This window comes from Sapajus apella, unplaced genomic scaffold, assembly GCF_009761245.1.
Source record: "Sapajus apella isolate SASKATOON/1434 unplaced genomic scaffold, GSC_monkey_1.0 scaffold58, whole genome shotgun sequence".
NCBI classification, from domain to species: domain Eukaryota; kingdom Metazoa; phylum Chordata; class Mammalia; order Primates; family Cebidae; genus Sapajus; species Sapajus apella.
Genome location: NW_022436998.1, coordinates 4,362,146 through 4,389,370, shown reverse-complemented (window position 1 = coordinate 4,389,370; position 27,225 = coordinate 4,362,146). Strand labels below are relative to the sequence as shown.

The window sequence follows — 27,225 nt, the reverse complement described above, 5'->3', positions numbered from 1 at the left end:
ATGCCTGCTTTCTGTTAACACCCACGAATACGATTTCCCAAGAGGATAGGATAATTACACGCAGAGCCTATTCCCTACACATTGGCAGTGGGTATGTGTTGATGGAATGCCTTTTACCTTTCCGGTTGCTTTATACTTACCAATGAGTTAACAGCTAAGATAGGAGAAAGTTTCTGTTTATAGAATGCACTTAGGAAAATAAACACCTTTCATGTTGTGTTTTCTGAAAGGATACGTATTTTAAAGTTAAAAAACCTGAGACAGGAAAGTAACGTTACCCATGTTATAAATCTAAATGTGACCAGTTTCTTTTGGAGAGTTTTTGGTCTAATAAAGAAGATAAAGAATGAATGTAACTATAAATCAACATAAAAGGAAAATGTAACAGGAAAGAAGTAAGCATTAAAAATAGGGAAAGATTGCCCTGAGGATAGCATTGAAGATGGGTTTGGGGGATAGGTAGACTGCAGACAGAGGAGAGAAAGAGCTTGTTGATAGAGTGCTTAGAACTTGCAGAGGGGACGGTGGGAGAGGAGTGATCCCTTCAGGTTGAAGAAAGTTGTTGAAGGGTATATTAAGGTTAACCTGAAGAAGATCTTACGTGACAGAATGAGAAACATTTTTTCTTTTTGTAAAGAGAAGACATTCATTGATAAGAAGACCCAAGTGCCACAGAATAAAATGTGCCTGGAAGCAGAATATACGACGGACTGCAGGTGTATAGGTGATAGACAAGTAGAGCAGCCGAGCATGGAATGGCAGAGAACATCAACTTGATTTGACTCGTAACTGGTGTAGGGTTCAAAATGGAAATGGGGAACATTTTGATAGGATAATGACTTGTTTTTAATCTTCTAACTTGTATTGGCAGGAACTCCTAATAGAGCAGTCAAGCAGATAGTTAAAATGCATTAGTGAAGAGGTAAAGATGTCAAACTGGCGTTACTAGCTTTGGGTGTCTTTAGTATAGAGGTGATAGTTGAAGTTCCAGGACTGGATGAATCTGTCATTCCGAATTAAATTATAGGAGATTTGCAAGTTAATGGTACAAGGCGAAGGATATATTCTATTCACCTATTCACGCAATTGGGAACATGGAACATTTGCTGTTAATAGAATGACATTAAATACATTATGAGGAATTTGATGCCTCTTTCTCTCATCTTTTTAAAATGATTTTGGAAACAGACATGGGAAAGCGGAACCACCAAAAGGAGTGATGGTCAACGATCTCATGATAAATCTGGATGCTAGTTCTCATGCCTCAGGACGTCCTACTGGGAACGCCACACCAGCTCCTGGGATCAGACTTTCATCTACTTAGGACCCCTCTTTGCCCGAACTACTAAAGCCAGTCTTAGCTAGCCACGAATGGCTACCCAAAGGAAACACTTGGTGAAAGATTTTAATCCTTACATTACCTGCTATATCTGTAAAGGGTATCTGATCAAGCCAACCACAGTGACGGAATGCCTCCATACATGTAAGTATTCTTTTAGGTTATTATACCTGTCAAAGGTTATATGTACATTTGTTCTGTTAAAATTGCCGTGTTTTGTTTTTATCTGTTTTGTAACTTTTAAGAAATGAGTATTCTAAGAATTATGTTAACTTTGAATTCGTTTTCAGAATATTTGTAATTGGGATGCCAGTGGCATGAAATTCTGCTTGTGTTATTTGAATCTCCATAGTTGACTTTTATCACATTGTAAAATGTTCTAAAAATCATAAGCATATTGTCAGTTATGTTTTTTTTTAAGTGAACTATTTCAGGTTTTTTTAAAAAAAATACTCAGGGAATTAATCTCAGAGATTCTTTTAGGATATGCAGACTCTAATTCCCTTGTTCTCAAAGTGTGATTCCTAGACTAGTGGCACCAGTGTCATCACAAGTTCTAGGAACTTGTTAGAAATGCAGATTATCAGGTCCTACTCTAGACTGAATGAATTGGAGACTCTGAGAGTGGGTCCAGCAATGTGTGTTTTAACAAGCCCTTTAGGTGACTTTGAAGCATGCTCAAGTTTGAGAATCACTGTTCTAATAGTATCATACCTGTGGAACTCCTAGCAAAATTTTATTCTCAACTGTCCCATTGGAAGAGGAAGAGATATATTTTATTGTCCACTTATGCCAAGATTACACATACTTTTTGTGTTTCTGCCAGCATGATTTCATTTTTTATTTCAGTGAAAATAATTCCAGTAAGTTCTGGTTTAATGCCTAGTATGTGCACCAAAATAGATACATACTTGTTTTCATCTTAGCTTTACAGTGTCCTGTGAGCAGTTTGGAGTGGATGTAGCGGAAGAGAAAAAGTATAGAGATTATCTTTGTTTTATGAATGTGGAAACTAACAGTTAAGTAACTTGTCTAGTCTCATAGCTATTGAGTGGTGGACCTATATTCAACTCCAAAACCATGATACCTTTTTTTTTTTTTTTCCCGGTAAGCTTTCGGCCATTCTTGCTCTGCTGAACTGACATAGTGTTATACTAGTAGTTTTAAATGGATGCTATATAGAATAATCTGGCAGTGATTGAAATGGCAAATTTTATGTTACATTTATTTTACCACAATAAAAAATAGAATCATTTGGGCAGCTATCTAAGCATACACATGCTCAGGACCCTGCCTGGGGAGATACAGTGGGTCTTGTGATAAGGTCTGGGCATGTGTATTTTAGAAAAGCTTCCCAAGTGATGCTGATGTATACTTCTTTGAGATATTACTGGCACATGCTATTCAATTAGCAATTAACTATGAACTATCTTGTATTATTAGTTTGCTCTTGCCCTGTATTGTTATTTAACTTGAATAGTTAATGATTAACTTATCATCGAACAGACATTTATTGAATACTTTCTGTGTGTCAGGCACTGTGCTGGGGCACACAGGATACAGTAGGGCACAAAATGGTAAAAACATCTCTGCTCTTAATTATATTAAGAAGTATAATTCTAATAGGAAAACTAATAAAAAAAATATGCCATGTTAGTGATAAGTGGTATGAAAAGGAACAAAGCACGATTGTAGAGAGGAGACATGGGGTTACTTTATAGTGTGTCAGCCTCTTTGATGTGATGACATTTGAACAGAAACCTGAAGGGACTGAAGGAATCTGTGGATATATGGGAAGAGCAGTCTGTGTAAAGGGAAAATCAAGTACAGAGACCTTGAGATGGAAATACACTTGGCCAGTTCAAGGAACAGCAAATCAGTTAGAAGACTATTACTGTAGGAAAGCTAAAAGATTATAGGGCCTTCAACCAAGGTTATAAGATATGAAATGGAGGTGGTGAAGTGTGGTTGTATTATGGACATACTTTGAAGGAAGAACCAATTGGCTACTCTAGCATGGGGACTTTATCTTCTACTTCCCTGTTTCCCATTGCAGCTAGCATGGAACCCGGACCTAGTCCACAGTGTGTTTTGTTTTGCTTCTTTGAACATTTGTACGTCGTTCTTAATTTTTTGATTCATCCAGCAAAAACTGCCAACTCTGGATGATGAGAAGAAAGCACAGACTCTCTAATTTCTATCTATATGCTACAAATTTTATATATATCCTTTGGAAGAAAATTTTCTTTGGGTCATAATGAAATCTCAATTTAAATGTAACTTTTTTTAAAAAAGGAAAACAAAAAATTATAGAAGTATAAACAATTAGCATATAATATAAGCAAAGGGTTTTTTTGGGGTTTTTTTTTTTTTTTTTTTTTTTTTTTTAATGTTCTCAACAGCAATTTAAAGCCTAAAGGGGTAAATTAAATGACAGTTTAACTGCACATGTCATCCGGGCCTGAAAGATCCTTTGGTGGCCATCAAGCCCCTTTACTGAGAGAGAATGAACATGTTAGAAATGTGATTTAAATACAATGGTAAGTCCCAAATGTGGACTTCATCATCAACAGAGAACACAGAAAGTAGAGTAAATGATGGAGTCAGGTACCCCACTGTGTATCTGAGGAGATCTGAGGATTCTGGTAGCACTAATCTTTATGTACTCTCAGTTCCTTTGATTTCGATATTGTTTGTTTGTATTTATATTGAAGCTTATAGGTAAAAATTATCCCACTTGCAAAGCATTCCCTTGTTAGAAATATTTATATACAAATAAATACAGGTATATATTTGTACAAATAAGGGAATGCTTTGCAAGTGGGATAGTTTTTTCCTATGGGCCTCAATATAAATACGAAAGTTTTCTCATATATAATGTAGGATAGATACAGTTGTTCTGTGATTTGGGGTGGGTATAAAATCAAATGGGAAAGGCAGAAAGTGAGAAATGTTAAGTGGCATTGTAGTACCCCATAATATTTTAGATCTTGACTTAGGCATATATAAAGGATATCTTATTTACTTTGTACAAAGTCTACAATTTTATGTTGCTATAAAGATTGAGTTAAGTAAAGAATAAGTAAACACCAGTTTTTATGGAGATGCATAAGAAAATACAAAGATTTTGTTCTTACTATTCAAGTGCGAAATACATAAATGAGGCTTTATTATTTGTGTGCAAAACCAGACATCGAACCTGCCCTTCTGGACTGTCTGGTCAAGTGAAGAAAGAGCAATCAAGTTAAGAAATATATGAAAAAAAATGCTGTTAAGTGCAATGAGGAATGACATAGGGTGATATAATAGCAGATATGTATCAGGATATTGGAGCGAATGAAATGCTGAAGAAACTTGTGTTTTGTGAAATTCCTAAAGCTACAAATCATATGTCATCTCAGATAGTAGCCCTTGAGTAGTGGTACAGAGGTCTACATATGGGCAGGAGGCAGGGATCATTAATAGCTATCTCTGTTTTGATATGGATACATGAAATTACTTCAGTCTTCTTTCAGGTGACTATGCAAGTGCATTTCAACTCTTTCTTCACCCTCAAACCAGATAGGTTGGTTCTCCCCCATTCTCTCAGAAATTTTGATGCCAGCACTGCTGGACTGCCCTTTAAATGTAGAAACAAGGGCCCAAAAGGTGAGCTCATCAAAAGGAAATAGGAGGTAGAGGTGGTGGGGCAGAGTGCCAGAGTCCTGGCAGGAGATGCAAAAAAAAAAAAAAAGCATAATAAAAACCACATCTTTTAACTAGACTCTTTTCAGCTACTAATACCACCTCCCTTCAGTAGACCAAGGACATTTGATAGATAAAATTTTTAAATGAGTTAAAATCTTCAAACACAAAGGAGTTTTATCTTTAAATAATCACTTAATAACTAGATGAACTAAATCCGCATTAGCCATGGCTTACACGTCTGTGAGATAATTTTAATAGCCAGCAAACCAAAGGAAATAAACACATTTGCACAAATAATTATTTAGTTATTCAAACAGTAAGTACATATCAGGCACTTTGCTAGCCACTGGGGGTAGAGTGGTAAATAAGATAAATATGAAATATATACTCTATTGAGCAAACTTATACACCAAGAAGAAATTTCTAACACATGTATTTAGATTTTTTTTTTTTTTTCCTATGTGAACTCATCTACTATGAGACTTCAGCTACCTATGTTGAGGCCTCTCAGATATTTATTTTTGGCTTACACTTTTCTTCTCAGCTGCAGAATCATACTGGATGTCCACTTGGATGTCCTGAAGCCACCTGAAATGCAGCGTATTTATGAATGATCAAATGGGATGCCAGCACTGAGTTATCCAAGCAAGAAATATGCTGCATGCTTGACTGTCTTTACCCTTACTAACAAAACTGGGCAAAGTCCTGCTGATCTCTCTCTTTAATATTTCTCAAATCTCTCCCTTCAATTTCATCCCTCTGTTACTGTTTTTATTCAGGTTCATACTACATTTCATCAAAGCCACTGCAGCGCATTCTTAATTGTGTCCAAGTGGTAATAATTAAAAACAGCTTACTGTCTTCATCATTATCACTCTTAACCTACCTTACAATTTCCTAAAGTTATCCTGTTGCCCTCAGCATAAATTAAAGCTACTTGGTGCTGACTGGTTTCTGCCTACCATTTCCTCCCCTACCACCTGACACTCACACATGCAAATACTTGGTTCACCTGTTTGCTCTCCTTGGAATGAATGCCACCTCTACCCAGATAGCAGTTACCCATCCTTTAAAACTCATCCCCTGTAAGGTGTGCCCTACCACACACCTTAGTTGCAGATTTGGGTTAAGCGTCTCAATAAAAGCTTAAATGAATAAATGCATGGCTAGTAAGTTATTTTATTGTGTATTTTTCCTTTCAAAGATTCAAATGCAGTGATAGTAACTTGAAAGGCATATAGCCAGCGTTGGTTAGGAATTACAAATTTAGTAAAACTCTCTCCTAGAATCTACATAGGCATCTTTGGGATCTTAGATAGGGAGAGGGAGAGACTCTGAACTAGGGGCTAGAAATTGATGGCCCTAGATTAAGGGATGTTCTGTCTCTTTCACCAGGTCACAGTGGTGAAAAGAGAAACTTTAAAGTTGCTTAGAATTTATCTGCTGGGTGTGGTATAGGTTGTTGATTTAAAATGAAAGACTTTTTACTTAAACTAAGGACAAAGGAGCTTTGTTCCAGCAGCTCAAATGTGACCAATACAGTGTATTCGTTCTTAACCCTTTTGTAATCAGAGGCCCCTGTGAGAATTTAGTGATTGTTTCCTCAGAAAAAGAAAAAAAAAGATGTTTGTAGACATAGAGTTCTGTGGTACAAAAAAGGAAAGCTTTCTTTTCTCTTTCTGTTCTTCAGAGATTATGGCAGTAATCCCTAACCTAACCTGCAAAAACACGTCATTATCCTTAGTTTTTAACTTCTGCAAAGAAGGATTAATTGATAATATAGTTGATGTGATAAGAGACTCTGCGATTTTATGTGGTAATATGTAAGAAGGAATAACTTAATCATAAGATGGCAAAGCTTACCAACCATTTATTGTTTTAGAACAAATATACACACGTACTTAAGGTACAGAGAACTCATGATGCTTTGATATTCAGTTTTTAAAAATCTTACACTACATACACATTCTACTCAAAGTGCAGTCTCTGAATTAGCTGCATCTACCATCAGCATCATCACCTGGGAACTTATTAGATAGAAATGCAAATTTTGGGGGCTTCACTATAGACTTACTGAATCAGAATCTCTGGAGAAAAGGCCAGAAATCTGTAATAACAAACCCTGCAGGTGATTCTCTGGTACACTAATGTTTAAGAAGCCCTGCTCTGGACCAGACATTTGTAATGCTAGCATCCCTTAAAGTAGGCAGTTTGTACTTTAATCATAGAGTTGTTCAAATAAATGCTAATACAGGAATGAAACATTAGCTGTTGTTTATTGAATGTTTGTTATATGGGGTATCATGAGATTTTCATTCATTGTTTTATTTAACTCAACCAAGAACCATTCTAGTTAAGTGGCATTATTTAAACATCAACAAATGTTCATTAAATTTTACATGTGCCAGTCATTATTATTCTAGCTACTGCAACACAGCAATAAATAGAATATGCATGGTCTGTGCCCTTCTAGAACTTAACGTTATAATAGGAGAGACAGACAATAAGCAAGTAAAGTGGAATTTGAGGTGCTGTACATGACAAATGCTCTGAGTTAAAAACAGAAAGGCCTTTCTTGGGAGTTCCCATCTGAGCAGAGACTAAAATAATAGAAAGGAGCAATCTTTGAAAAGGTTTAGAGAATCACATTTCAGATTCTTATTCCAGAGATAAGACTGAGGTATATTAAATAACACAGCCAGTAAGGGCTAGAGCTGGATTCTGAATCCTGAATATCTGACCCAGGTACATGTATATAACATATGTTATTACATTTTCCTAATTGTATTTTTTCTTTCTGCTTAGCTTTATTTTCTAAAATTTCTTTAAGCAACATACTAATTTAAAATTATAGTTTATATTATTATAAAATAAACCTCTTCTATGTTTTCATGACTATGTAACTGTTATGTACCCAATACTGATCTGAATTTATTTTTCTGAATGAATAGCCATTTTAATGAAAAAAAGTATGCTTTGAACTTTGCAGTAATGTATTCTTAATAAGAATAAAAAACATGTTTTGGAATAAATATCAAACACCAAAATAGAAATTATAGTCTCAGTAGGTGCAGATATGATGCTTTAAGATATACTAAAAATGAGGTCATTGGTATACTGATGTTACAAATTTCAAACATATTTTGGCAAAAACTAGTCATTCATGAAAGTGATTATAGTGTTCATTTTTGATGACTTTTTTTAAATAAGAAAGAATAATTATAGGTCTTAATCTCAGTGTCATCTATTAGTAATAATGTTAAAGAAGAATTATGTGTATAGTTCTTTTAGCTTTTAAAACTGCATTAGATAGGAAGGAGTGTTTAAACAGTTGAGCAAGTGTCACAGTGGACACTAACGCACAAAACCAAGGGATAACAAGTAAAAAAGTGAAATCTTCTATATTGACTTCTGAGAATATATCTTGATCAGAATGAGTTGGAACTGATATCAGTGTTGGGTTGAGAAAAATTATGTAACCAAAAATACAAAAGTATTCGTGGTTAGAAATCACAGTTAGTATACAGGTATGTTTAAGAGTCTAGCACAAGGGTTCAATATAAGCATTATAAACAATTAGTCTAACTTCGTAAAAAAGAGAAAGATAATTTTCATATGGATACTCTGAAGACTTCACAAGTACCGATGTTTTATACGTACTGGTTTTTACCAGTATTATATCAAAAATTTTAAAACCAATGAACAAAGGTATATTTTCTCAGAATATATATGTATTCATATATACATATATTAATATATAATCAGAACCACTGACATTCAATTAATAGAAAATGTCAGTGTTATATTTTAGTTTATATTGAATTAACTTATTATTTATTTAGAGACAGGGTCTCACTCTGTTACCCAGACTGGAGTGCAGTGGCAAGACCTTGGCTCACTGCAACCTCCCCACTTTCCACAGGCTCAAGCCATCTTCCTGTCTCAGCCTTCTGAGTAGCTGGGTCACAAGTATGCACCACTATGCCCAACTAGTTTTTTTTTTTTAGAGACGGGGTTTTGCCATGTTGCCCAGGCTGATCTTGAACTCCTGGGCTCAAGTGATCACCTTCCTTGACCTCCCAAAGTGCTGGGATCATAGGCATGAGCCACTGTGCCCAGCCTATTTATTTATTTTAGAGATAGGGTCTCACCATGTTTCCTGGGCTGATCTTAAACTCCTTGACTCAAGCAGTCCTCCCACCTCAGCCTCCCATTGTGCTGGGATTACAGGCGCAAGTTACCAGTGCCTGGCCTAACTTACTTTAATTGTCAAAAAAAAATTACTAGTAAACCCAGAATCTCCTCCCTTCCTTTGGTTGAAAATGTAAGCTTCTTTCTGACTTGACTGCAATAGTAACATGGGTAGGGTCTACAATTTTGGCTCCCTTTAAGTATTCCTAACCATTGTGTTCTCATTTATATTATAAATCACTACTGAACACTTTGTCTTCCAGATACGATTCTAGACACTTGAGACTCTTCAAGCAACCTAGTAGGCAATGAACAAATCATGGTGTATATTATATTAGGTGATGACTACTGTAGAAAAGGGGAAAGTCAAGCTTAGTAAAGGAAATTGGCCAATGAGGTGTTACAATTTTAAGTAGTTGTGTTCAGGGTAGGCCTCATTAAAGAGAGTGACATTTGAACAAAGACCAGGTAAAGGAGTTAGCCAATCAGATATCTGCGGGGAGACGTGTTTCAGGTAGAGGGAATAGCAAGATTAAAGACTCTAAAGCAGGAGTGTGACTGACGTGTTGAGAAATGACCTAAGTCCCATATGGCTGGACAGCAGTGAGTGAAGGAACGTTGAGACATGATGGAGGTGGGCAAAGCCACAGGCACATGGTACAGTTCTTGTAGAGCTATCTTAAGGATTTTACTTTTACTCTGAGAGAAATGAAGGTCCATTTTAGACAGTTTTGAGTAGAAGAATGATCTGACTTATGTTTAAAAGAATCACTCAGACTACGACGTTGAAGGCAGACCTGTTAGGAGGCCACTGCAGTAATCCAGGCACGAGATGGTAATGGCTTGCATCAAGGTCGTGGTAAAACGTGATCTGAATCTGAATAAGATTTTGAAGGTAGATTCATATTTGCTAATTAATTGTATGTGGGTCATGAAAAGAAAAAGGAATGTAAGCTATGAGGTGTTCAAATGGAGATGTTCATTGGGAGCTTGACCTATGACTCCTGGAATGATCAGTATATAGATCATTATTTAAACAATGAAAGTTTGAAGGGAGGACCAAAGACTGAGCCCTGGGGCACCACTGTGGCATTTATCTATCAGGAAGAAAAGGAGGAATCAATGAGATAGGAGGACAGTGGGAAGAGTGGGTCCTGGAAGGCAAAGTAAACACTCAGTGTTGAGGTGAGATCAACTGTGTTAAGTGGGTTGAGTAAGATGGGGTTGAAAACAGATTTAGCAGTACATAGGTCATGGTGGTCTTTTCAAGAGCAGTTTCAATGGAGTGGTAGGAGCAAAAGTTTGGATAATGTCAGCAGATGGAAAATTTTTTACTTTCTGGTTTTGAATATTGTACTATTAATATATGTGTTTAATCTTAAAAGAATGGGGAGAGAGAAATTAAAGAAAGTAAGTTCCAGTATCTCAAGGAGTTTTACTGCAAAGGAGAGCAAAGAAATAGCTGATAAGGGAAGTAGGGAACAGATGTGGTTTTTGAGGTTCTTCTTGAGCTGGGGAAATATATTGAAATGTCATTAAGAATCTTTAGTAGATGGCAAAAGATGTAAGTGAAAGGGGAAAATTACTGGATCAGTGTTCTTAGGTCATGATAACAGGATCTGGCTTATAGGGCAGAAGATGGCTTTAGATACCTACATGAAAGTTCTGGAAACAGGCAAGAACACAAAGAATAGATGCTAGTAGGTGAATAGGTATGGTGATAAACGTTCTCTTTGTTCCAGTTACTTTTATTTCCTGTTGTTTTCTGTAAAATAGAAAGTGAGCTCCTCAGTGGAGAGTGAGGATGGCAGAGGATATGTTGGGGTTTGAAGAGACAGGAGAAGGTGTGAAATACAGGCAAGAGCGTAATGGACTTGTGACATTGAGTATGACAGCCTGGCAGATGAAGGATTCACGTGAGATTCATGGTCATGAATTTAAGGTGAGAGGCCAGTCAGTATGGTTGCATGTTTTTCTTCCACAAAGTTCCACTGTAATTGTGTAAAGGCAGAGTACATAGAGAGTTAGATTTAGCCAGGATTAGAGCTTAGTTGAGCAAGAATGACCAAAGAAGAAAGGAGAAGGGTAGTTGAAGTATAAAAGGGTGATGCTATCAAGGTTATGTGTGAGGAATTGATTATTTTGATTGATCATGGAATTTATATTCATAAGAAAGAATGGGGCCATCGCAGCACTCACTGAGCTACCAGCCTCTATGATCTTGGGGTCCCACTCGACTCTATAAGCCAGCCTACAGAGGTAAACTTTCCCGCCTTCTTAGACCGTTCAAGGTCTTCTGGTTTGCTCAGTCTAACTAGACCATGCTTAAATCCCCAGACTCTGTCCTAACGCTGTTCAAGCAAGGCGTGCTTTGCTGCTTGTTCCATTGTCTTAGCAAAAAAAAAAAAGGAATAAACTGTTCTACTCAGTAGAAGATAGTTCTGTCCTTAGGGTTCTCTGTGAAATTGGAACTCATGTAGGCCTTTGAAAGAAATATACCAATATATGACACATTATATGAGATAGATAGATATATGTGTCTCGTATATAACGTAAGAGAAAAATTAGTTCATTATACAAATAAGAAGATACTGTTGCATGGAAGCAAATCAAAGCTATTCTGGAATTTTTTTAAATTAGTGTTTTACGTGTAAAAATAGGTATCAAAAGCAGGAAACTGATGCTTCTTCTCTTTGAACATGACCAGAGTTTACTTATAAAACTGCTAACAGATAAGAGTTTTCAAGACAAAAATACATATAAAATGAGCATTATCAAGAAATATTGTATGAAGATTATAAATTGCTTAAGGAAGGAAGAAAAAAATATGCATTTAAATTGACAGATAAAACCAACACATCCAAAAGATTTTCACAAAGGAAGTCACCCTTGGTCAGTTTTAATAAACAGAGCATTACTAATGAATGAAGACACTTAAAAACATGAGAGAAAAGGTTATTATTGTTTTATCATCAATTATACCAGAATTAGCACTCAAGAGCAGAAATTTGTGTATTTTGACATCAAAGCTGGGAAGCTCTCTCTCTGTGATACAGAAGAGACCTAGGTGGACCACACATACATTTAAGATAGCAACGACAAATGACCTTGTACCTTTTATGTAGACAGCCTCAAGAAATTGAAAATAGGAAATAGGATAGCCCAGAGGAGTTATATGCAAAGTAATTGGCTAGAGGAAGAACAAGATAACTTCTAGACTGAAGACTATACTGGAATTTAATTTGTGTTAAAATTAAACATAAAGCCGAGGAAAGAATGCATAATAGAAAAGCATTGGTCAATCTTGGACACACACGTCACCCCACCCCAGTTAAAGAAGTGTCTTTCATACAAAGATAGGCCCTTCCTATTCAGGTGAAGCAATGTATCTTAAACATCATACTTGAGTTGCAAGACTATCACTGGGTAGAAATGGTGGCAGGGAATTAATACCAGTGAATGAGAGATACTTCAAATTCCATCAGTACTATATCTGTTATTTATGATTAGTCCGTCAAACTAATCATAGTCTGATGTTATTCAATTTTCTGATACTGATTCCTTATTTTATGCACATCCAATAATCTAATTTATGATAAAGCTCACATTTATTGAATACTTACAAGTTACCAGACATTATAAACCAGTAAACTTTACATATATTATCTCCTTTCAGCCTCACAAGAACCTGTGAGATAGGTACATTTGTTATCTCCCTTGTACACAGAGGCACAAAGTAAGTAGTTTGCTTAATGGGAGAACTGGGATTCAGATATAAGTAGTCTGTCTCAAGATTATCTGGAACAACTATGCTGTACTATCTTGGTTTTTCATGTAGATCTGCATTATAGGAAGAGAGTACATTGATCACAAATTCTTTAATTATTTTTTGTCGTGTCATAGTGATTTCTTAATGGTGATAATAAAGTGACTTCTAGTGATGGTTTAGCAAAGAGCCAAATCCTGGAATGGGCAGCCTAACAATGGTACTAGTCAGTAAGATTTTTGTGATTACCTTCTGATCTCCCTTGGCCAGTGTTTCCCGGTTATCTTTTGGCTGCGTCAGTGAGAGGGTTTTGCACAGTTATAGTCCTGGTGCTAATCTCCTCGATATTCTAAATTAAATGGTCTGGGATGGAGCTTATGAGTCAATTCTTTAAAAATTCAAATTAGTGATTGTGATGCCCATTTAAATTTTAGAGCCACTGCTTTAGATGATGCAGTGGCTGTTTCTCTATTAATTTGTCCAACAACCTAGTTCAAATCTAAGAAATGGTAAAAGTAAGGAATTCACTTAGAAAACATTAGGCAAAAGTTTAATGATGTTTGTGATGGGGTAAATGTAAAGGGCCAGGTGTGCTGGCTAATCACAGAACTTTGAGAGGCTGAGGCAGGAGAATCACTTTAACATGGGAGTTTGAGACCAGCCTGGGCAACATGGTGAGACCCCGTCTCTACAAAAAATTTTAAAAATTAGCTGGGCATGGTGGCCGATATAGCTTGGCTGTGACCCCACCCAAATCTCAAATTGAATTGTAACTCCCACAATTCCCACATGCTGGGAGGAATCCAGTGGGAGGTAATTGAATCATGGGACAGGTCTTTCTCATGCTGTTCTTGCAATGGTGAATAAGTCTTACAAGATATGGTGGTTTTAAAAAGAGGAGTTTCCGGGTGGGTGCAGTGGCTCACACCTGTAATCTCAGCACTTTGGGAGGCCAAGGCAGGCAGATCACAAGATCAGGAGTTCGAGACCAACCTAGCCAATATGGTGAAACCCATCTCTACTAAAAATACAAAAATTAGCCAGGAGTTGGTAGCGCATGCCTGTAGTCCCAGGTACTCAGGAGGCTGAGGTAGGAGAATCGCTTGAACATGGGAGGTGGAGGTTGTAGTGAGGCAAGACTGTGCCACTGCAATCTAGCCTGGGTGATAGAGCAAGACTCCATCCCCCCCCCAAAAAAAAGAGGAATTCCCCTGCATAAACTTTCCTTTTGCCTGCCGCCATCCATGTAAGATGTGACTTGCTCCTGTTAAGTCCAGTAAACCCCTTTCTTTTGTAAATTGCCCAGTCTCAAGTATGTCTTTATCAGCAGCATGAAAACGGACTAATATAGTGGCCCATGCCTATAGTCCTGACTACTCAGGAGGCTGAGGCAGGAGGATCACTTGAGCCCAGGAGTCTGAGGCTGCAGTGAACCATGATTGTGCCACTGCACTCCAGCCTGGGAAACCAGAGTTAGACCCTGTCTCAAACAAAGAAATAATAAATAATAAATATGTAGATATGATATGAATTTTTTATTTTGATGCCAGGGACCAAATGTTATTATTAATTCTAAGATACATTGCATAGTGGTTTGGATTTTAGGCCTGGAGCTGCACAGCCTGGGGATGGATACCATCTTTGCTGCACAGTTGGGCAGATGCAAGCAGCCTACTCAGGCTCTCCATCACTACATTCCTCACTTGCCAAGGAGGATAGTAACTGTCCATACTATAATTCATACAAAGTCCTGAGCCCAAGCCTGATATTTGGTTAGTGCTCAGTAAATGTTAGCTAAGTGGTTACTTGTTTTGCCACCTGAGGACATCTTTGGTAAGCTTAACTCCCTGACCCAGGTGTTTATTATGGCTATAGAATCTGTCTGTGAAGTGGCTGTTGAGAATGAAGACTTGACTTCATCTGCATACATAGTCTTAACCTTAGACTAGGACCTTTTTAAACATCATTTTTGGACCAATTTTGTTAACCACTACAGCGGTTGAGCAGTTAGAGAGTCTGCATTAAATCTTTAAGATACTTTTAAAATGTGCTGTACTGCTAGTATGGACTTCAAATTATAAACTAAGAATTAGGGGTGAGTTTTATAGTATTGAGAAGTCGTTTAAGCATCTAAGGGAAACCAAATACTCACTTTACTTTTTCCAGCTTCTAGCTTCTAGCCTGGATTTCCTCAGGTTCTAATTTATATAAGGTTGTGCTTTATTTAACAGTTTTTAAAAGCCATTTGGGCGATATATCTTCTAGAGATTTTTTTAAAGGAACAAATAAGCTACTGAAAAGGGCTATATACAGTTTAAAAGGAGATGTAATTGTACAACTAGACATATTTAAGGCTCCTAAAATAAGGTATAAGACATTCTTTTTCTATATATTGTAGATTGTGTAAATAAAGTGTGAAGTAAATGTATAACATACACATACATTGGTTAAAAAAATGGATTCAAATACTGGTTTTAATCACTTACTGACTTCATAATTTTAGACAACTTGCTCAAATTCTCTGTTCAATTTTTTATGTATAAGAGGCTTAATAATGCTATCTAATTAATAGAGATGGAGTGAGGATTAGATTACTAAATTGTACTGAATTAAATATATGTTGATTAGGGCATACATGGACATAATATGTTGAATACATGTGCATATTTAGGATAAGGGCTGGTACATAAACCCATTGTTAACTACGATAACGATAATGATAGCTACCACCAAATCATCCAAATGAAAAAGAAAGCACGTCAAAATATTACATTCTTCAGCATCTTAAAGTTGTCTTTTACTAAAACTATCTGAAAAAAATTGTCAGGAAAAACAGTTTTTGGTATTAGCCGCTGAAAAAATGTTTTAAAAAATTCACATCAGGGCTGGGCACGGTGACTCATGCCTGTAATCCCAGCAATTTGGGAGGCCAAGGCAGGCAGATCACTTGAGGCCGGGAGTTTGAGACTAGTCTGGCCAACATAGCAAAACCCCATCTCTACTGAAAATACAAATAATTAGCCTGGCGTGGTGGTAGGCACCTGTAATCCCAGCTACCAGAGAGGCTGAGGCAGGAGAATCACTTGAACCCAGAAGATAGAGGTTGCAGTGAGCCGAGATCGCACCACTGTACTCCAGCCTGGGCAACAGAGTGATATTCCGTCTCAGACAAACAAACAATTCACATCAGAAAACCTGGATTTAGGCCTTTGTGGTGCCATTCACCAGAGTAGGCAGGTGACTGGGCCTATTGAAACCTCTTTTTCACTAGCAAAAGTGGAATAAGATACTGTATCTCAGTTGTTGGTGTGAAAATAAATTCCACTCTTGATAGGAGGGGTTCTGTCTCCATCTAGAATAGTATCCTTCAGTAGAGATAAAATGTGAGCCATGTGTATAATTTAAAATTTTCTAGTAGCCACATTAAAAAAGAAACAATTGAAATTAATTTAAATAATATATTTAACCCAATATATCTAAAATATTGCCATTTCAACATGTAATTAATATAAAAATTATTGAGATTACCTTTTCATGTCATATCTGAAATCTAGTGTATATTTTATACTTAACATTACATCTCACTTTAAACTAGCCACATTTCCAATGCTTAGCGGCCACATGTGGCTAGTGGCTACTGTATTGGGCAGTCCAGATCTAGAATATAGATTACTCTTCGCTACCAGTGTTCTTGGGTACTAGTGCTGCTTTGACCATAAGCAATTAGCATAACTTTACTCTTAATGTATGCATCTTTGGATGCTTGAGCCCTGCAACTCTTTCATGAGCAGCCTAGCTTAGTAGAGCTTCTGAGAGGATAGGATTTTCCCCTTAGCCTTTTGGCTGATCCAGGTGAGGACTTGTTCTGGACATGTCACATGCCGCTCTATTTGGTCAAGCCCAGTAGACAACCAGGAATTGCCAAACCATTGAGTACAGTAAACCTTTTGAACCACAGGGATCAGAGCTCCATGTCAGGATCAGGCTTTTAAAATCCCTCCACTCTTGTTTCTTATCTGGGTTTTGTTTGTTTTTTGTTTTTGCCTCTTTCCCAAATTTCAGAGACTTATCTAGAATCCCTGAGAAAAGAGCAAATACCAGCAGTCTTCTGAAGGAATTCAGCTTGTCTGTCTGCTACTTCAACTTGGCATAACAAGGCAATCCTCTCTTCCCAAAGATTATTTTGACTTGAGAAGACATTTAGAAACCCTTCTGGGGACATGAAATTTGGGAAGAAGGGGAAGTATTCAATTGTACATAATAGCCCTGGGGCTAAACTTTTTATATCTAAGCTTTTTTTATTTTAAGATTTTCTGATACCATCTCTTACCCACATTTTGTGAGAATTGTCATGAAGGCAGTGTTATCCTAGGAGCTGTGTTTAATGGTAAAAAGAGGTAGAGAGTATAGGATTCAGATACATTCATCCAACAAAAAACTGCTCAAATGTCACCAACTTACGGGTAGCTAAAGGATCCTATCCTGATCACGTTATTTAAAATAGCTGCCAGCTCCCAGCACCCTATCTCTACCTTATTTATTTTATTTTTTTGGAGGCGGGGGCGGGGGGCAGGTAAAAATATTACTTATCACTAACAAACCTAATCTCATGTGTAAGAATCCTAGTGTTTACTTTTGACCAAACATTTAGGTAAACCTTTAGATAGTGTAGATCATGAGGAGTGGAAAAGAAGTAGCTTGGAATGCAGCTGTGAAAGGGGAGTATTAGAGCCAATCTATACCATGTGAAAACTTCAGGTTATACAGGGTAATAGAATGGAGGAGGGGTATTAAGATGAGTAATTGAACTAATATTTTATATTTCAGGTGCTGTAAATATGTCTAAGGTATTGGGGCAAAACGATTGGCATAATAAGTAGTAGAAGCACTTAAGTGAAAGATGAGAGATTTAAAGCCAGAGAGATTAGTAGTGTTTGTAGGAAATGTGGGCTGTATAGTCTTGTGGCTCCAGACCCACAAGTCACATTTCCATTGTCTCTGTTTAGAATCTTTATTTGAAATTTTGTTTATCCCTGTCACTTTTTCAGTCATTCTTCCAATTTACCTCTCATGCCTTTGTCCCAGCTTGATACCATTGTTGATACTTTGTGCTCCATGGAATTACAGTACCTGTGAGTGGAAACTCATTACACCCTGCCAAGGGCAGAAAGTCCATTGTAACTCCCAGTTTGTCCCTGGAGCACCCTGCCAATAAAAGTAATACAAACAGGTTGAAAACTCTCAAGTTATGTTAAGAGTTATTTATGTTGCATTTAAATAAATGTTTATCAAAGGGAATAAATGCAGACTTAACTTTTTACCTTTTTCTGTCCTACTTCTTTAAATGAGAAAAACTTATTTTATGTAAATGCACCAACATTTTTAACCTAATATGATGATGAGTAGTATTTGGTGTGTGAACGTATTTAAGAAAAACAATAAGCAAAATAGCGTATGCTTTTTATTTGTGGCAGTAGACTTTTATTTCATTTGGGTTTTATTACAGTGTTACAATTATAAGGTTTTTGAAGTTTAATTAAATAATGATATTCTACTTGTAGTAGGTATTTTAAGTTTTGTTTCTAATTATACTTAAACATTAAATGAAAGTTCATATGATGCATTTTAACCTAACGTTTTCTTTCTTCTTAGTCTGTAAGACTTGTATTGTTCAGCACTTTGAAGATAGCAATGATTGCCCAAGGTGTGGCAACCAAGTTCATGAGACAAATCCATTAGAAATGTTGAGGTAAGGATATATATTTTACAGTTTATCTAATTTAAATAAGTTGAATGAGCACTTAATTTTTATTATATGTCATAGTATTTCATGTCTTGACTCAGTTAATATATAGGTCTTATGATTTTTATTTTAAAGTATTTTATTAAGTATTAAAAATAAGGTTTACATCTTAAATATTTAAGAAATACATTTCCAAATTAAAAGTATAACTTTCTCTTTGGCTGTAAGAGTGACTTTAGGTTACAGGTATTTTCAGTATTTTAAGTCTGTATTATGTTGAGCTACACAGTAGTAGAAAGATGGAGAACTCAGAGAAAAACTAATATTAGGACTACTGATTTTTAAATTTACCACTTAACTCAAAAAATAGTATATGAAAATTTATGTAAAACTTAAAAGTTTTTTTAAGGCTACCATTTACTTTACCCCTCAACTTACGCAGTATAATCATATATTTTTAAAGCTGGAAGTAGTCTATGAGATTCTAATCCAAACCCCTTTATTGAAATCTGGAGAAGTGATATGACCTAACCTAAAGCTTCACAGAATACCTCAAATGTCACTTTCCAGCTACAGGCCATGTGTCCTCACCACTAGACCCATTTCCATCCCATTGTTTCCCATCCGCTATAGCTCTAATGCAGATCACTTGTGTGATCTTTAAGAAGCTACACATCTAAAGATAGAGCTAGATAGTCTCTGGAAACTTTCATAACTCTCTTATTTGTGTGGTGTTTGCCGTCATTCTATAAATCTGGATTTGCAAGTCTTACATTTCAGACTTTTGTTTTTCAATTTTAATGCCTGTTTGGGATGATTTGTCTACAGGTAAATGTCTAGCCCTGTGGTTTTCAAAGTGTGATCCCCAAACCATTAGTATCATGTTAGAAATGACAGTTCTCAGACCACACATCAGAGCTGCTAAATCAGACACTTGGGGATTGGAGCTCACTTAGTTTAGCAAGCTCTCTAGGCGATGCTAATATATGCCAACATTTGGGAACCACTGGTCAACTCTGGTCTGTAATTCTGAGCAAGCCTTCTTCTAGTTGGATTTATATCAGTACCTCTCAACCAGGGGTGATTTTGCCCCAGGAAACATTTAGCAACATCTGGAGACATTTTTGGTTGTCGGATCTGGATGGGTGTTCCTGGCATCTCGTAGGTAGGGACTAGGGATGCTACTAAGCATCCTACAATGCACAGGATAGGCCCCACACAGCAAAATTTATCCAGCCTAAAACATCAGTAGTGCTGCAATAAGGAAACTGACTTCAGTAATTCGGAGAATAAAGCAAACATTTTCTCTCAAATAATTTTTTTTCTTAATTTTAAAACAGGAAACTGTTAATATCCAGTTGTAATGAAAAATTATTACCAACTGTTAATAAAAACTAAAATAATTTATTTTTTATTAGAATAAAAAACTTAATAAAAAACAGTTAATAATAATTACCTTCTCTGTTCTTAAAGGACCACATCATAAGGCATTTTATCTTATTCTTTTGGTTCTGGCCATTAGATACCTGAAGGAATCCAGACACTGTTTAATCAAATCTGTTCTGTTGGCTAAAGTATAACATATATTTTTAACTTTTTATTTGGAAATAATTTCAAACTTAAAAATAATCCCCCAAATAAAAGTAGTACAAGAACTACTTGCATTCTGTTCACTCAGATTAGCCTCTTATTAACATTTTATATCATTTGCTCATGAGCATGTGTGTACTGCATGCTTTATTTTTTCTGAACTATTTGAGGGTAAGCTACATGTATCATGGCCCCTTACTCTTAAATATTTCAGTGTATATTTCCTAAGAATAAGGATATTGTATCACATAACCACAGTATGATTGCATTGGTATAATACTTTAACCTAACTTCCATATTCTAGTTTTCTCAAATTATCTAAAGATATCCTTTATAGAAATTGTTTTCCTCCTAAAATTCAACTGAAATTACTGCAAAGGAATTATTTTAAAGACATAAACTCAGAGATAATAAGAACAAGATACTCTGTGTCTTCGGCACCTAGGTTCTCAGTAAATACTTTTTAAAGGATAAGAAGAAATGGTAGAATAGATGTCAGCAGAAACTGAAAACTAGAAAGCAAACTGGTGGTGGTGACAGTTGAACAGACCTCAGAGGCCTAAGTATACCAGGGAACTAAGGAGTAGGGAGATAGTAGGGAGGGGACAATCTTTACTAAAGTTTCCTACAGCAGGCTCCTTCTTTTTAGCCCAAACTAGGTCACATGACACTCACTAGGTAAAGTGGTGTGGTGGGTTTTGAAATGCTTTAACAAATCATGAATTATCCTAGGGGGTGCCAACATTGCAGCCAGAACATAATTGGATTTTGTTAGCAAGCAATAAGGGGAATTTAGGCTCCTTCGTTAGGTGCCTAAATTGCCTGTGACACATGTAGCAAAAAATTTCCCTTCTATGTACTTTTTCTCAGTAAGCTTTTGGGAAGCTTGAGTATAAATCAAGAAAGGATAAAGGAATCTAACATAGCAGGGAGGTGAAGGGATCTGACAGTTGTGCAGCAGGCCTGGGAAACAAGCAGTCTGTATTTGTACTGTCCAGTATGGTAGCAATTAGCCACATGTGGTTGTTAAGCACTTTCAATGTTGCTAGTGCAACTGAGGAATGGAATTTCTAATTTAATTTCAATTAAAACCTGAAGCAGTGTAAATATTTTCCCACTAAAGATAACTTTATTCTTCAATAAATAAAAATTACTAAATTATTATTAAATATATTTTCATATATAACAAAACAAAGTTAGTTTTACATAAAAAGTGTAAAGTAACTGATGTTAATGTGCCTACTAAAAATTTAAAATTACATATTTGACTCACATTATATTTCTATTGGACATCACTGATATAGACAGTAGAAGGAAGTTGGAGGAAGATGCCCCTCCATGAGGGGAATCATTCATTCAGCAAATATTTACTGGATGCCTGCTATGTCCAGACATTATTCTAGGTGATTGAGGTCCATTCGCAGACAAAATAGGTAAGGATCTTTGCCCTTGTAGATTTAATATTTTTGTAGTGACAGACATTCAATAAACCATATAATAAGTAACTTATATGGTATGTTAGAAAGTGAAAATTACAAAGGGAAGAAAGGGAGAAGTGTTGTGGGGTGAGGAGGTCAGGAGTGTCAAGGGAGCAGCAGATTGCAGTTTTAAATAAGATGGTGAGGATCGGCTTCAATGGGAAGGTGAGATTTAAGCAAAGACTTGGAGACTATGAGAGGTTAACCATGGACAGGTCTGGGAAGGCATGCCTATTCCAGGTAAAGGGAGCAGCCAGTGCAAAGCGCCTAAGTCAGAAGTGTATATATGCCTTGTTGGACAACCAGCAAGGAGACCTGGGTGTGTGGGGAACAATGAGTGAGAGACAGAATACTGGGAAACAATGAGTGAGAGACAGAATACTGGGTAACAAGGGCAGAGAGATCATGAGATTCCAGATCATGAAGGGCCATGTAGGCCACTATAAACATTTTATCTTTTACTCTAAATGAAATGGGGAGCCTATGCAGGATTTTGGTTGGAGGATTGATCCGATATGAACATTTTGATGACTGTATTGAGAATACCCTTGCATATAGCAAGGCAAGGGTAGAAGCAGGGAGAACAGTTAGAAAGTAATTGCACTGACCCTGGTGAGAGGTAGTAGCTGAAGAGGGGACAAGAAATGCTCATATTCTGAATATATTTCTAAAGTAGATTCAGCAAGGTTTGCTGATGGAATGGATATAGGATAAAGAAGAGTTGAACATGACTTTAAGATTTCTGATCTGAGCATGACTTTAAGATTTCTGACCTGAGCAACTGGAAGAACGGAGTTGCCATTAACTGAGTTGGGAAGATTAATAATAGAGCATGGAAGGGGTAGATCAGGACTTTGATTGTGGACATGTTGAGTTATTCATTTCAGAGAAGAGAGAAAGTTGGTAAGTGTATATATATATATATATGGGTCTGGAACTCAAAGGGAGAGGTCTAGGCTAGAGATAAACATTTGGTAGTCTTTAGCATATAGAAGATTTTTCAAGTTGTGAGGCAGGATGTGATCACTTCAGGGAGTAAGTACAGAGAGGAATGAGTAAAGGACCAAGGACAGAGCCCTGGAGAACTCCAGCATTAAGTGTTCAGAGACAGGAGGAGCCAGCAGAAGAAACTGAGAAGGTGCAACCAGTGAGGTGGAGGAAAATCCAGGAATGTGTAGTGCCCTAGAAGTCAAGTGAACACAGTATGTATGTCAAAGAAGACGGAGTGATCCATCTGTGTCATTTGTTGTTTATGGGTACAAACAAGGTGAAGACTGAGAATGATTATTAGATTAAGCAACATGGAGGTTATCAACTTTGAAAAGAGCACTTGCAGGTGCTCCTCTCAACTCTAAAGAAGCTGTGAGACAAAAAACCTAATTGGATTGTTTTAAGAGAGGAATTAGCAACAGTGAGTATAGACAGCTCTTTCAAGGAGTTTTGCTACAAATGGGAGCAAAGAAATTGGGGGCAGTGGTGGGTTACTGTCAAGTGCAGCCAAGAAGTTTCTTTATTTTGTTTTGATAAGGGAAAAATAATGCCATATTTGAAGGGAATGATCCAGTAGAAAGCAGAAAGTTAATAATATAGGAGAGTAGGGAATGGAATTTAACAGCATAAGAGGAGACACTGGTTTTCAATAGGAGCACTGACAAAAAAAGTTGTAGCAACAGGCAGGCAGACAGAGAGTACATGATGCAGATGCTATAGGTAAGTATGGTGGCCAGGGCCTATGGAAGTTTGTTTTTTCTTGCTTTGACATATTTCACTAGAGGAAAGTGTTTATTAGCCAAAATTAAGGATGGAGAAAAGGGATTTGGAGGGTTGGGGAGGGAAAAAAGCGTGTTGTCAAGGAGAGTGAGAGAATCAATACACTTGGGAGTGTAGTATGATTCCTGGAAAACTTAAAGGCATATTTGGGTTGTAGTTTGGAATTTGAAGTGGTGTGGTTGTGTTTTTATGCAGCCATGGGTACCAGTGCAGAGTTGAAGGAAAGTTGTATTTAACCCAAGTTGTACCAAATAATTTTGAGCAAGTAAGATAGAGACAAGGGTACATGTAAGGAAGTGATTTAATGACTGACCGTAGAACAGATTAATCCTAAGTTGGGTTGAGAGGACAGAAAAGGGCATCAAAGTGGTAAGTAATGTTTCAGAGGAAACAGAAATAAAACTAAGTTGATTCCTGATCTGTTTGTACATAGTGAGAAGTGCTATTTTTTATGCACTCCTTCTACTAAATAGCCTGGGAAAACTTTACAAGTAACTTCGTCTTGAAGAATAAGATAGCATTGGTTTGATCGGAGAGTATAAAGAGTATTTGAGCCAGGATGTAAAAAACGAGGGAGAAAAAATGAATTGAAAAAGACAAGGAATTCTTGGGATAATTGAATAAGCCAGTTGGCTGGAGAAGAGAGACAGTGAGTGAATAGTACCAGTTATGGTATAGGTTGGACTCAAGTTATGTAAATACATGAAGCCAGGTAGTAGGGAAAAATTAGTTCTTGAGAGGTAATTAACACAATCAGATTAGTACTTTAGGAAGATTCATTGTGAGCTTGTCTCTGCTCTGTTCAAAGTAGGATGGTAATTGAAGGAACGGAAGAAATGACGGAGGAATAGATGGGACAGATGTGGTTTGGTGAGTAAATGTGTAAATGAAGGGAAAGAGAGAAGTTAAGATCCTTCTCATATTTTGAGCCAACTTGGGAGAATTATGGTATTACTTAAAAATTTAATTTTAAAAATGTGAGACAGTGGGTGAGGTACTTAGTATTTTATTGGAGAAGGATAGATGAGACAATCTTGACATAGATGAATAAAAGGAGGTATTTGAAATGTTTAGCATTCTTTGGAAATATGGAACTTGAAATCAGCAGAGAGATGCTACATAAAAGCATGTAGATAGACACATGGATGGATCTCTGCCTATATGTTAGTTTTGAAGACACCAAAGCAGATGAAATCCCCAAGGAAGACAGAACTTTGAAAAGATCAGAGTGCAGAGTACAAAGCAAGGGAGAATATCAGATTTAAAAGTAGCTGGGAAACAGAAAAATACTTAGTAACAAAGAAAGAACAGACTTGGAAATTTAAAAAATGAAAACAAAGGAGATTTTCAGGGAGGCAGGCAGTGTCAGACAACACTGTCAAACTGCTGCAGAGAAATATAGAAGAAATGTAAACTTAAACAAGAATTTTTAAGTTTAAATTTTAATTCTAAAACTTTTAAACCTGTTCAGTATGGAAGTTATGGATGATTTGCAGAGTTCAGTAGAGTAAAAGAAGGAAAACAGAGTAGGGTACAGAAATAATGTAGGTTTTACTTTCATATTTTTTTCCAGTTAGAAGAAAAGATTGAGAAACAGAATAATAGTTTGAAAATACAATGCATTAATAAAGGTTTTGGGTCTTTTTTTTTGATACAAGAAACCTCTGTGTGTTTGTAGTCTTGTAGAAGAGTAATGCCGTTAAGCAGGATGAAGGAGATGGGGTAGGAAGAGGGTGTTGTGGGGGCAAGAGAATGGGATTAAAGACAAAAAGCCATGAAAAAGGTGAATTATATAGCAGGAAAGAAAATAAGAAAAATGTCAAGATAAATATTTGAAGTTTTCATTTCAGAAGGTAGAATGATAAAGTGGTCTACATTTCTCAGAAGAGTGGAATGGAGATTATTTCCTTTATGGGAAAGAGCCAGAGCTGTGGTAGAAATTTTGAGAATGGGGGTATCAGCTGTTGCTGCATAACAGCAACTCCTAAACTGATGCTTGAAAAAGCAAGCATTTATTATTCCTCCTAGTTCCCTGGGTAAGCTGGGTGGTTCTTCTGGTCTTGGCTGGGCTCACTCATGCTAATGCAGTTTGCTGTGTGCATTGGGTAATCTGCTGTGCTGATTTTGGGGGATGGGCTGTTTGTGGACTAGTCTAAAATGGCTTCAGCTGGGCAGCTTGGTCTCTTCTACATGGTCTCTCATCCTCCAGCCTTGTTCTCATACTATCAGGATTCTATGAAAGAGAGAGAAATAGAAACAAAAGCATGTGATGCCTGTTGAGGCCTAGGCTTAGAACCAAGCACAGTCACTTGTGCCACATTCTGCTGGCCTCAAGTTTTAAGGCCAGCCCATATTTCCAAGGCAGGGAAATAGACTCCCCTCCTTAGTCAAGGGAGGAATTTCAAAGTCATGCTCAAGAGTGTGGATATAGAGAGAGCTGGGGACTGGGACCATTTTTGTAATCAGTCTACTACTGGGGAAGGCTGGAAATAGGTGTGTTCCCTGGACAGAAGAGTGTGGTATAGTAGATGTGCTAAAATTGTATATGTTCTATATTTTGTAATACATATAAGATATACATTTCAGACTATTTACGTGTCAGATTTTGGTATCTTCATTGTTAGTATATTCTTTCTCTCCCCTTTCGAAGGTTGGACAATACATTAGAGGAAATTATATTTAAGCTGGTCCCTGGACTGCGAGAACGTAAGTGGCTCTTTGGGTTCTTGCAGACTTTTGTGTTTTATGAAATCAACATTTCTATTACAAATTTCATGACTTTTCTTTTTATACTCTCTTTCATTTAAATTTAGAAGAACTTGAGCGTGAATCTGAATTTTGGAAGAAAAATAAGCCTCAAGAAAATGGACAAGGTGACTTTTTCTTATGTCTGTTTCTGAAAGCATCTCTTAAATTGGTCAGTTTTTCATAGCTTAGGTGAACTAATAGCTCTCTTCAGGCTCACATTTTTCCTGTATTAAATTTCTGCTCCCTTTTATTTACATTATGAACCTTTTTCTCTGTAGGAGATTTTATATAAATGAATGTAAATCTGAAGTCACTTTAGTAGAAGATAATTGGAAACAGAGGAAACTGGACTTTGGGAAGAGAAAAGGGAGATAAAAGAGAAAATTGGCTAGATGTTTATCGTAGTAATTTCTAGGGAGCTAAAGGAAGCTGAAGTAAGAAATAGCCACAGCTTGCAACTAAACAGTGAAGAGCTTTGTGTTTTATTTCTTTTGTATGTTTGTCTCTATAGGAGAAGGAACTGAGATGTGGCTGAAAGCCAGATCAGGAGATTTTACAATGCTCTAATATTCTGGAATGAAGTTTTTATAAGTAGAGCTCAGGTGATACAAACCTATATGTCATGGAAATTTAGAAAGTATTTCTGGATGCTTATGGGAATTTTCCCCATCACCTATGCTGCATGTCCAGATTTCTCCTCTAGGTTCCAAGAGACTCAGCAATTAGTAATTTTTAATAATTGCAGCAAAGGGGCAAACATTACTGAGCAGATAAAAGGCTTTTAGCATACATATATATGTATAAAACCCACACAAAGGGATATATGAAATAAGAAAGTAGTATCATTCCCATTGTTTTTTTAATATGAGATTTAATTTAAGATGTCCTAAATACCATTTAAAGTTATTCAAGA

At 36.6% G+C, this 27,225-nt stretch overlaps 1 protein-coding gene across 5 annotated transcripts in view; it reads left to right on the top strand.

Annotated features, from left to right (window-relative positions):
• PCGF5 (polycomb group ring finger 5) overlaps positions 1 to 27,225 on the top strand; it is a 117,716-nt gene that overhangs the window by 57,011 nt on the left and 33,480 nt on the right. For all 5 annotated transcript variants that reach the window (XM_032245561.1, XM_032245557.1, XM_032245560.1 and 2 more), the window contains 4 exons: positions 1,189 to 1,483; positions 18,636 to 18,732; positions 26,215 to 26,270; positions 26,378 to 26,437. In XM_032245561.1, the coding sequence (XP_032101452.1) occupies positions 1,372 to 1,483; positions 18,636 to 18,732; positions 26,215 to 26,270; positions 26,378 to 26,437 (325 nt within the window). In that variant the 5' untranslated portion in view covers positions 1,189 to 1,371. The remainder of the gene's footprint in view (positions 1 to 1,188; positions 1,484 to 18,635; positions 18,733 to 26,214; positions 26,271 to 26,377; positions 26,438 to 27,225) is intronic.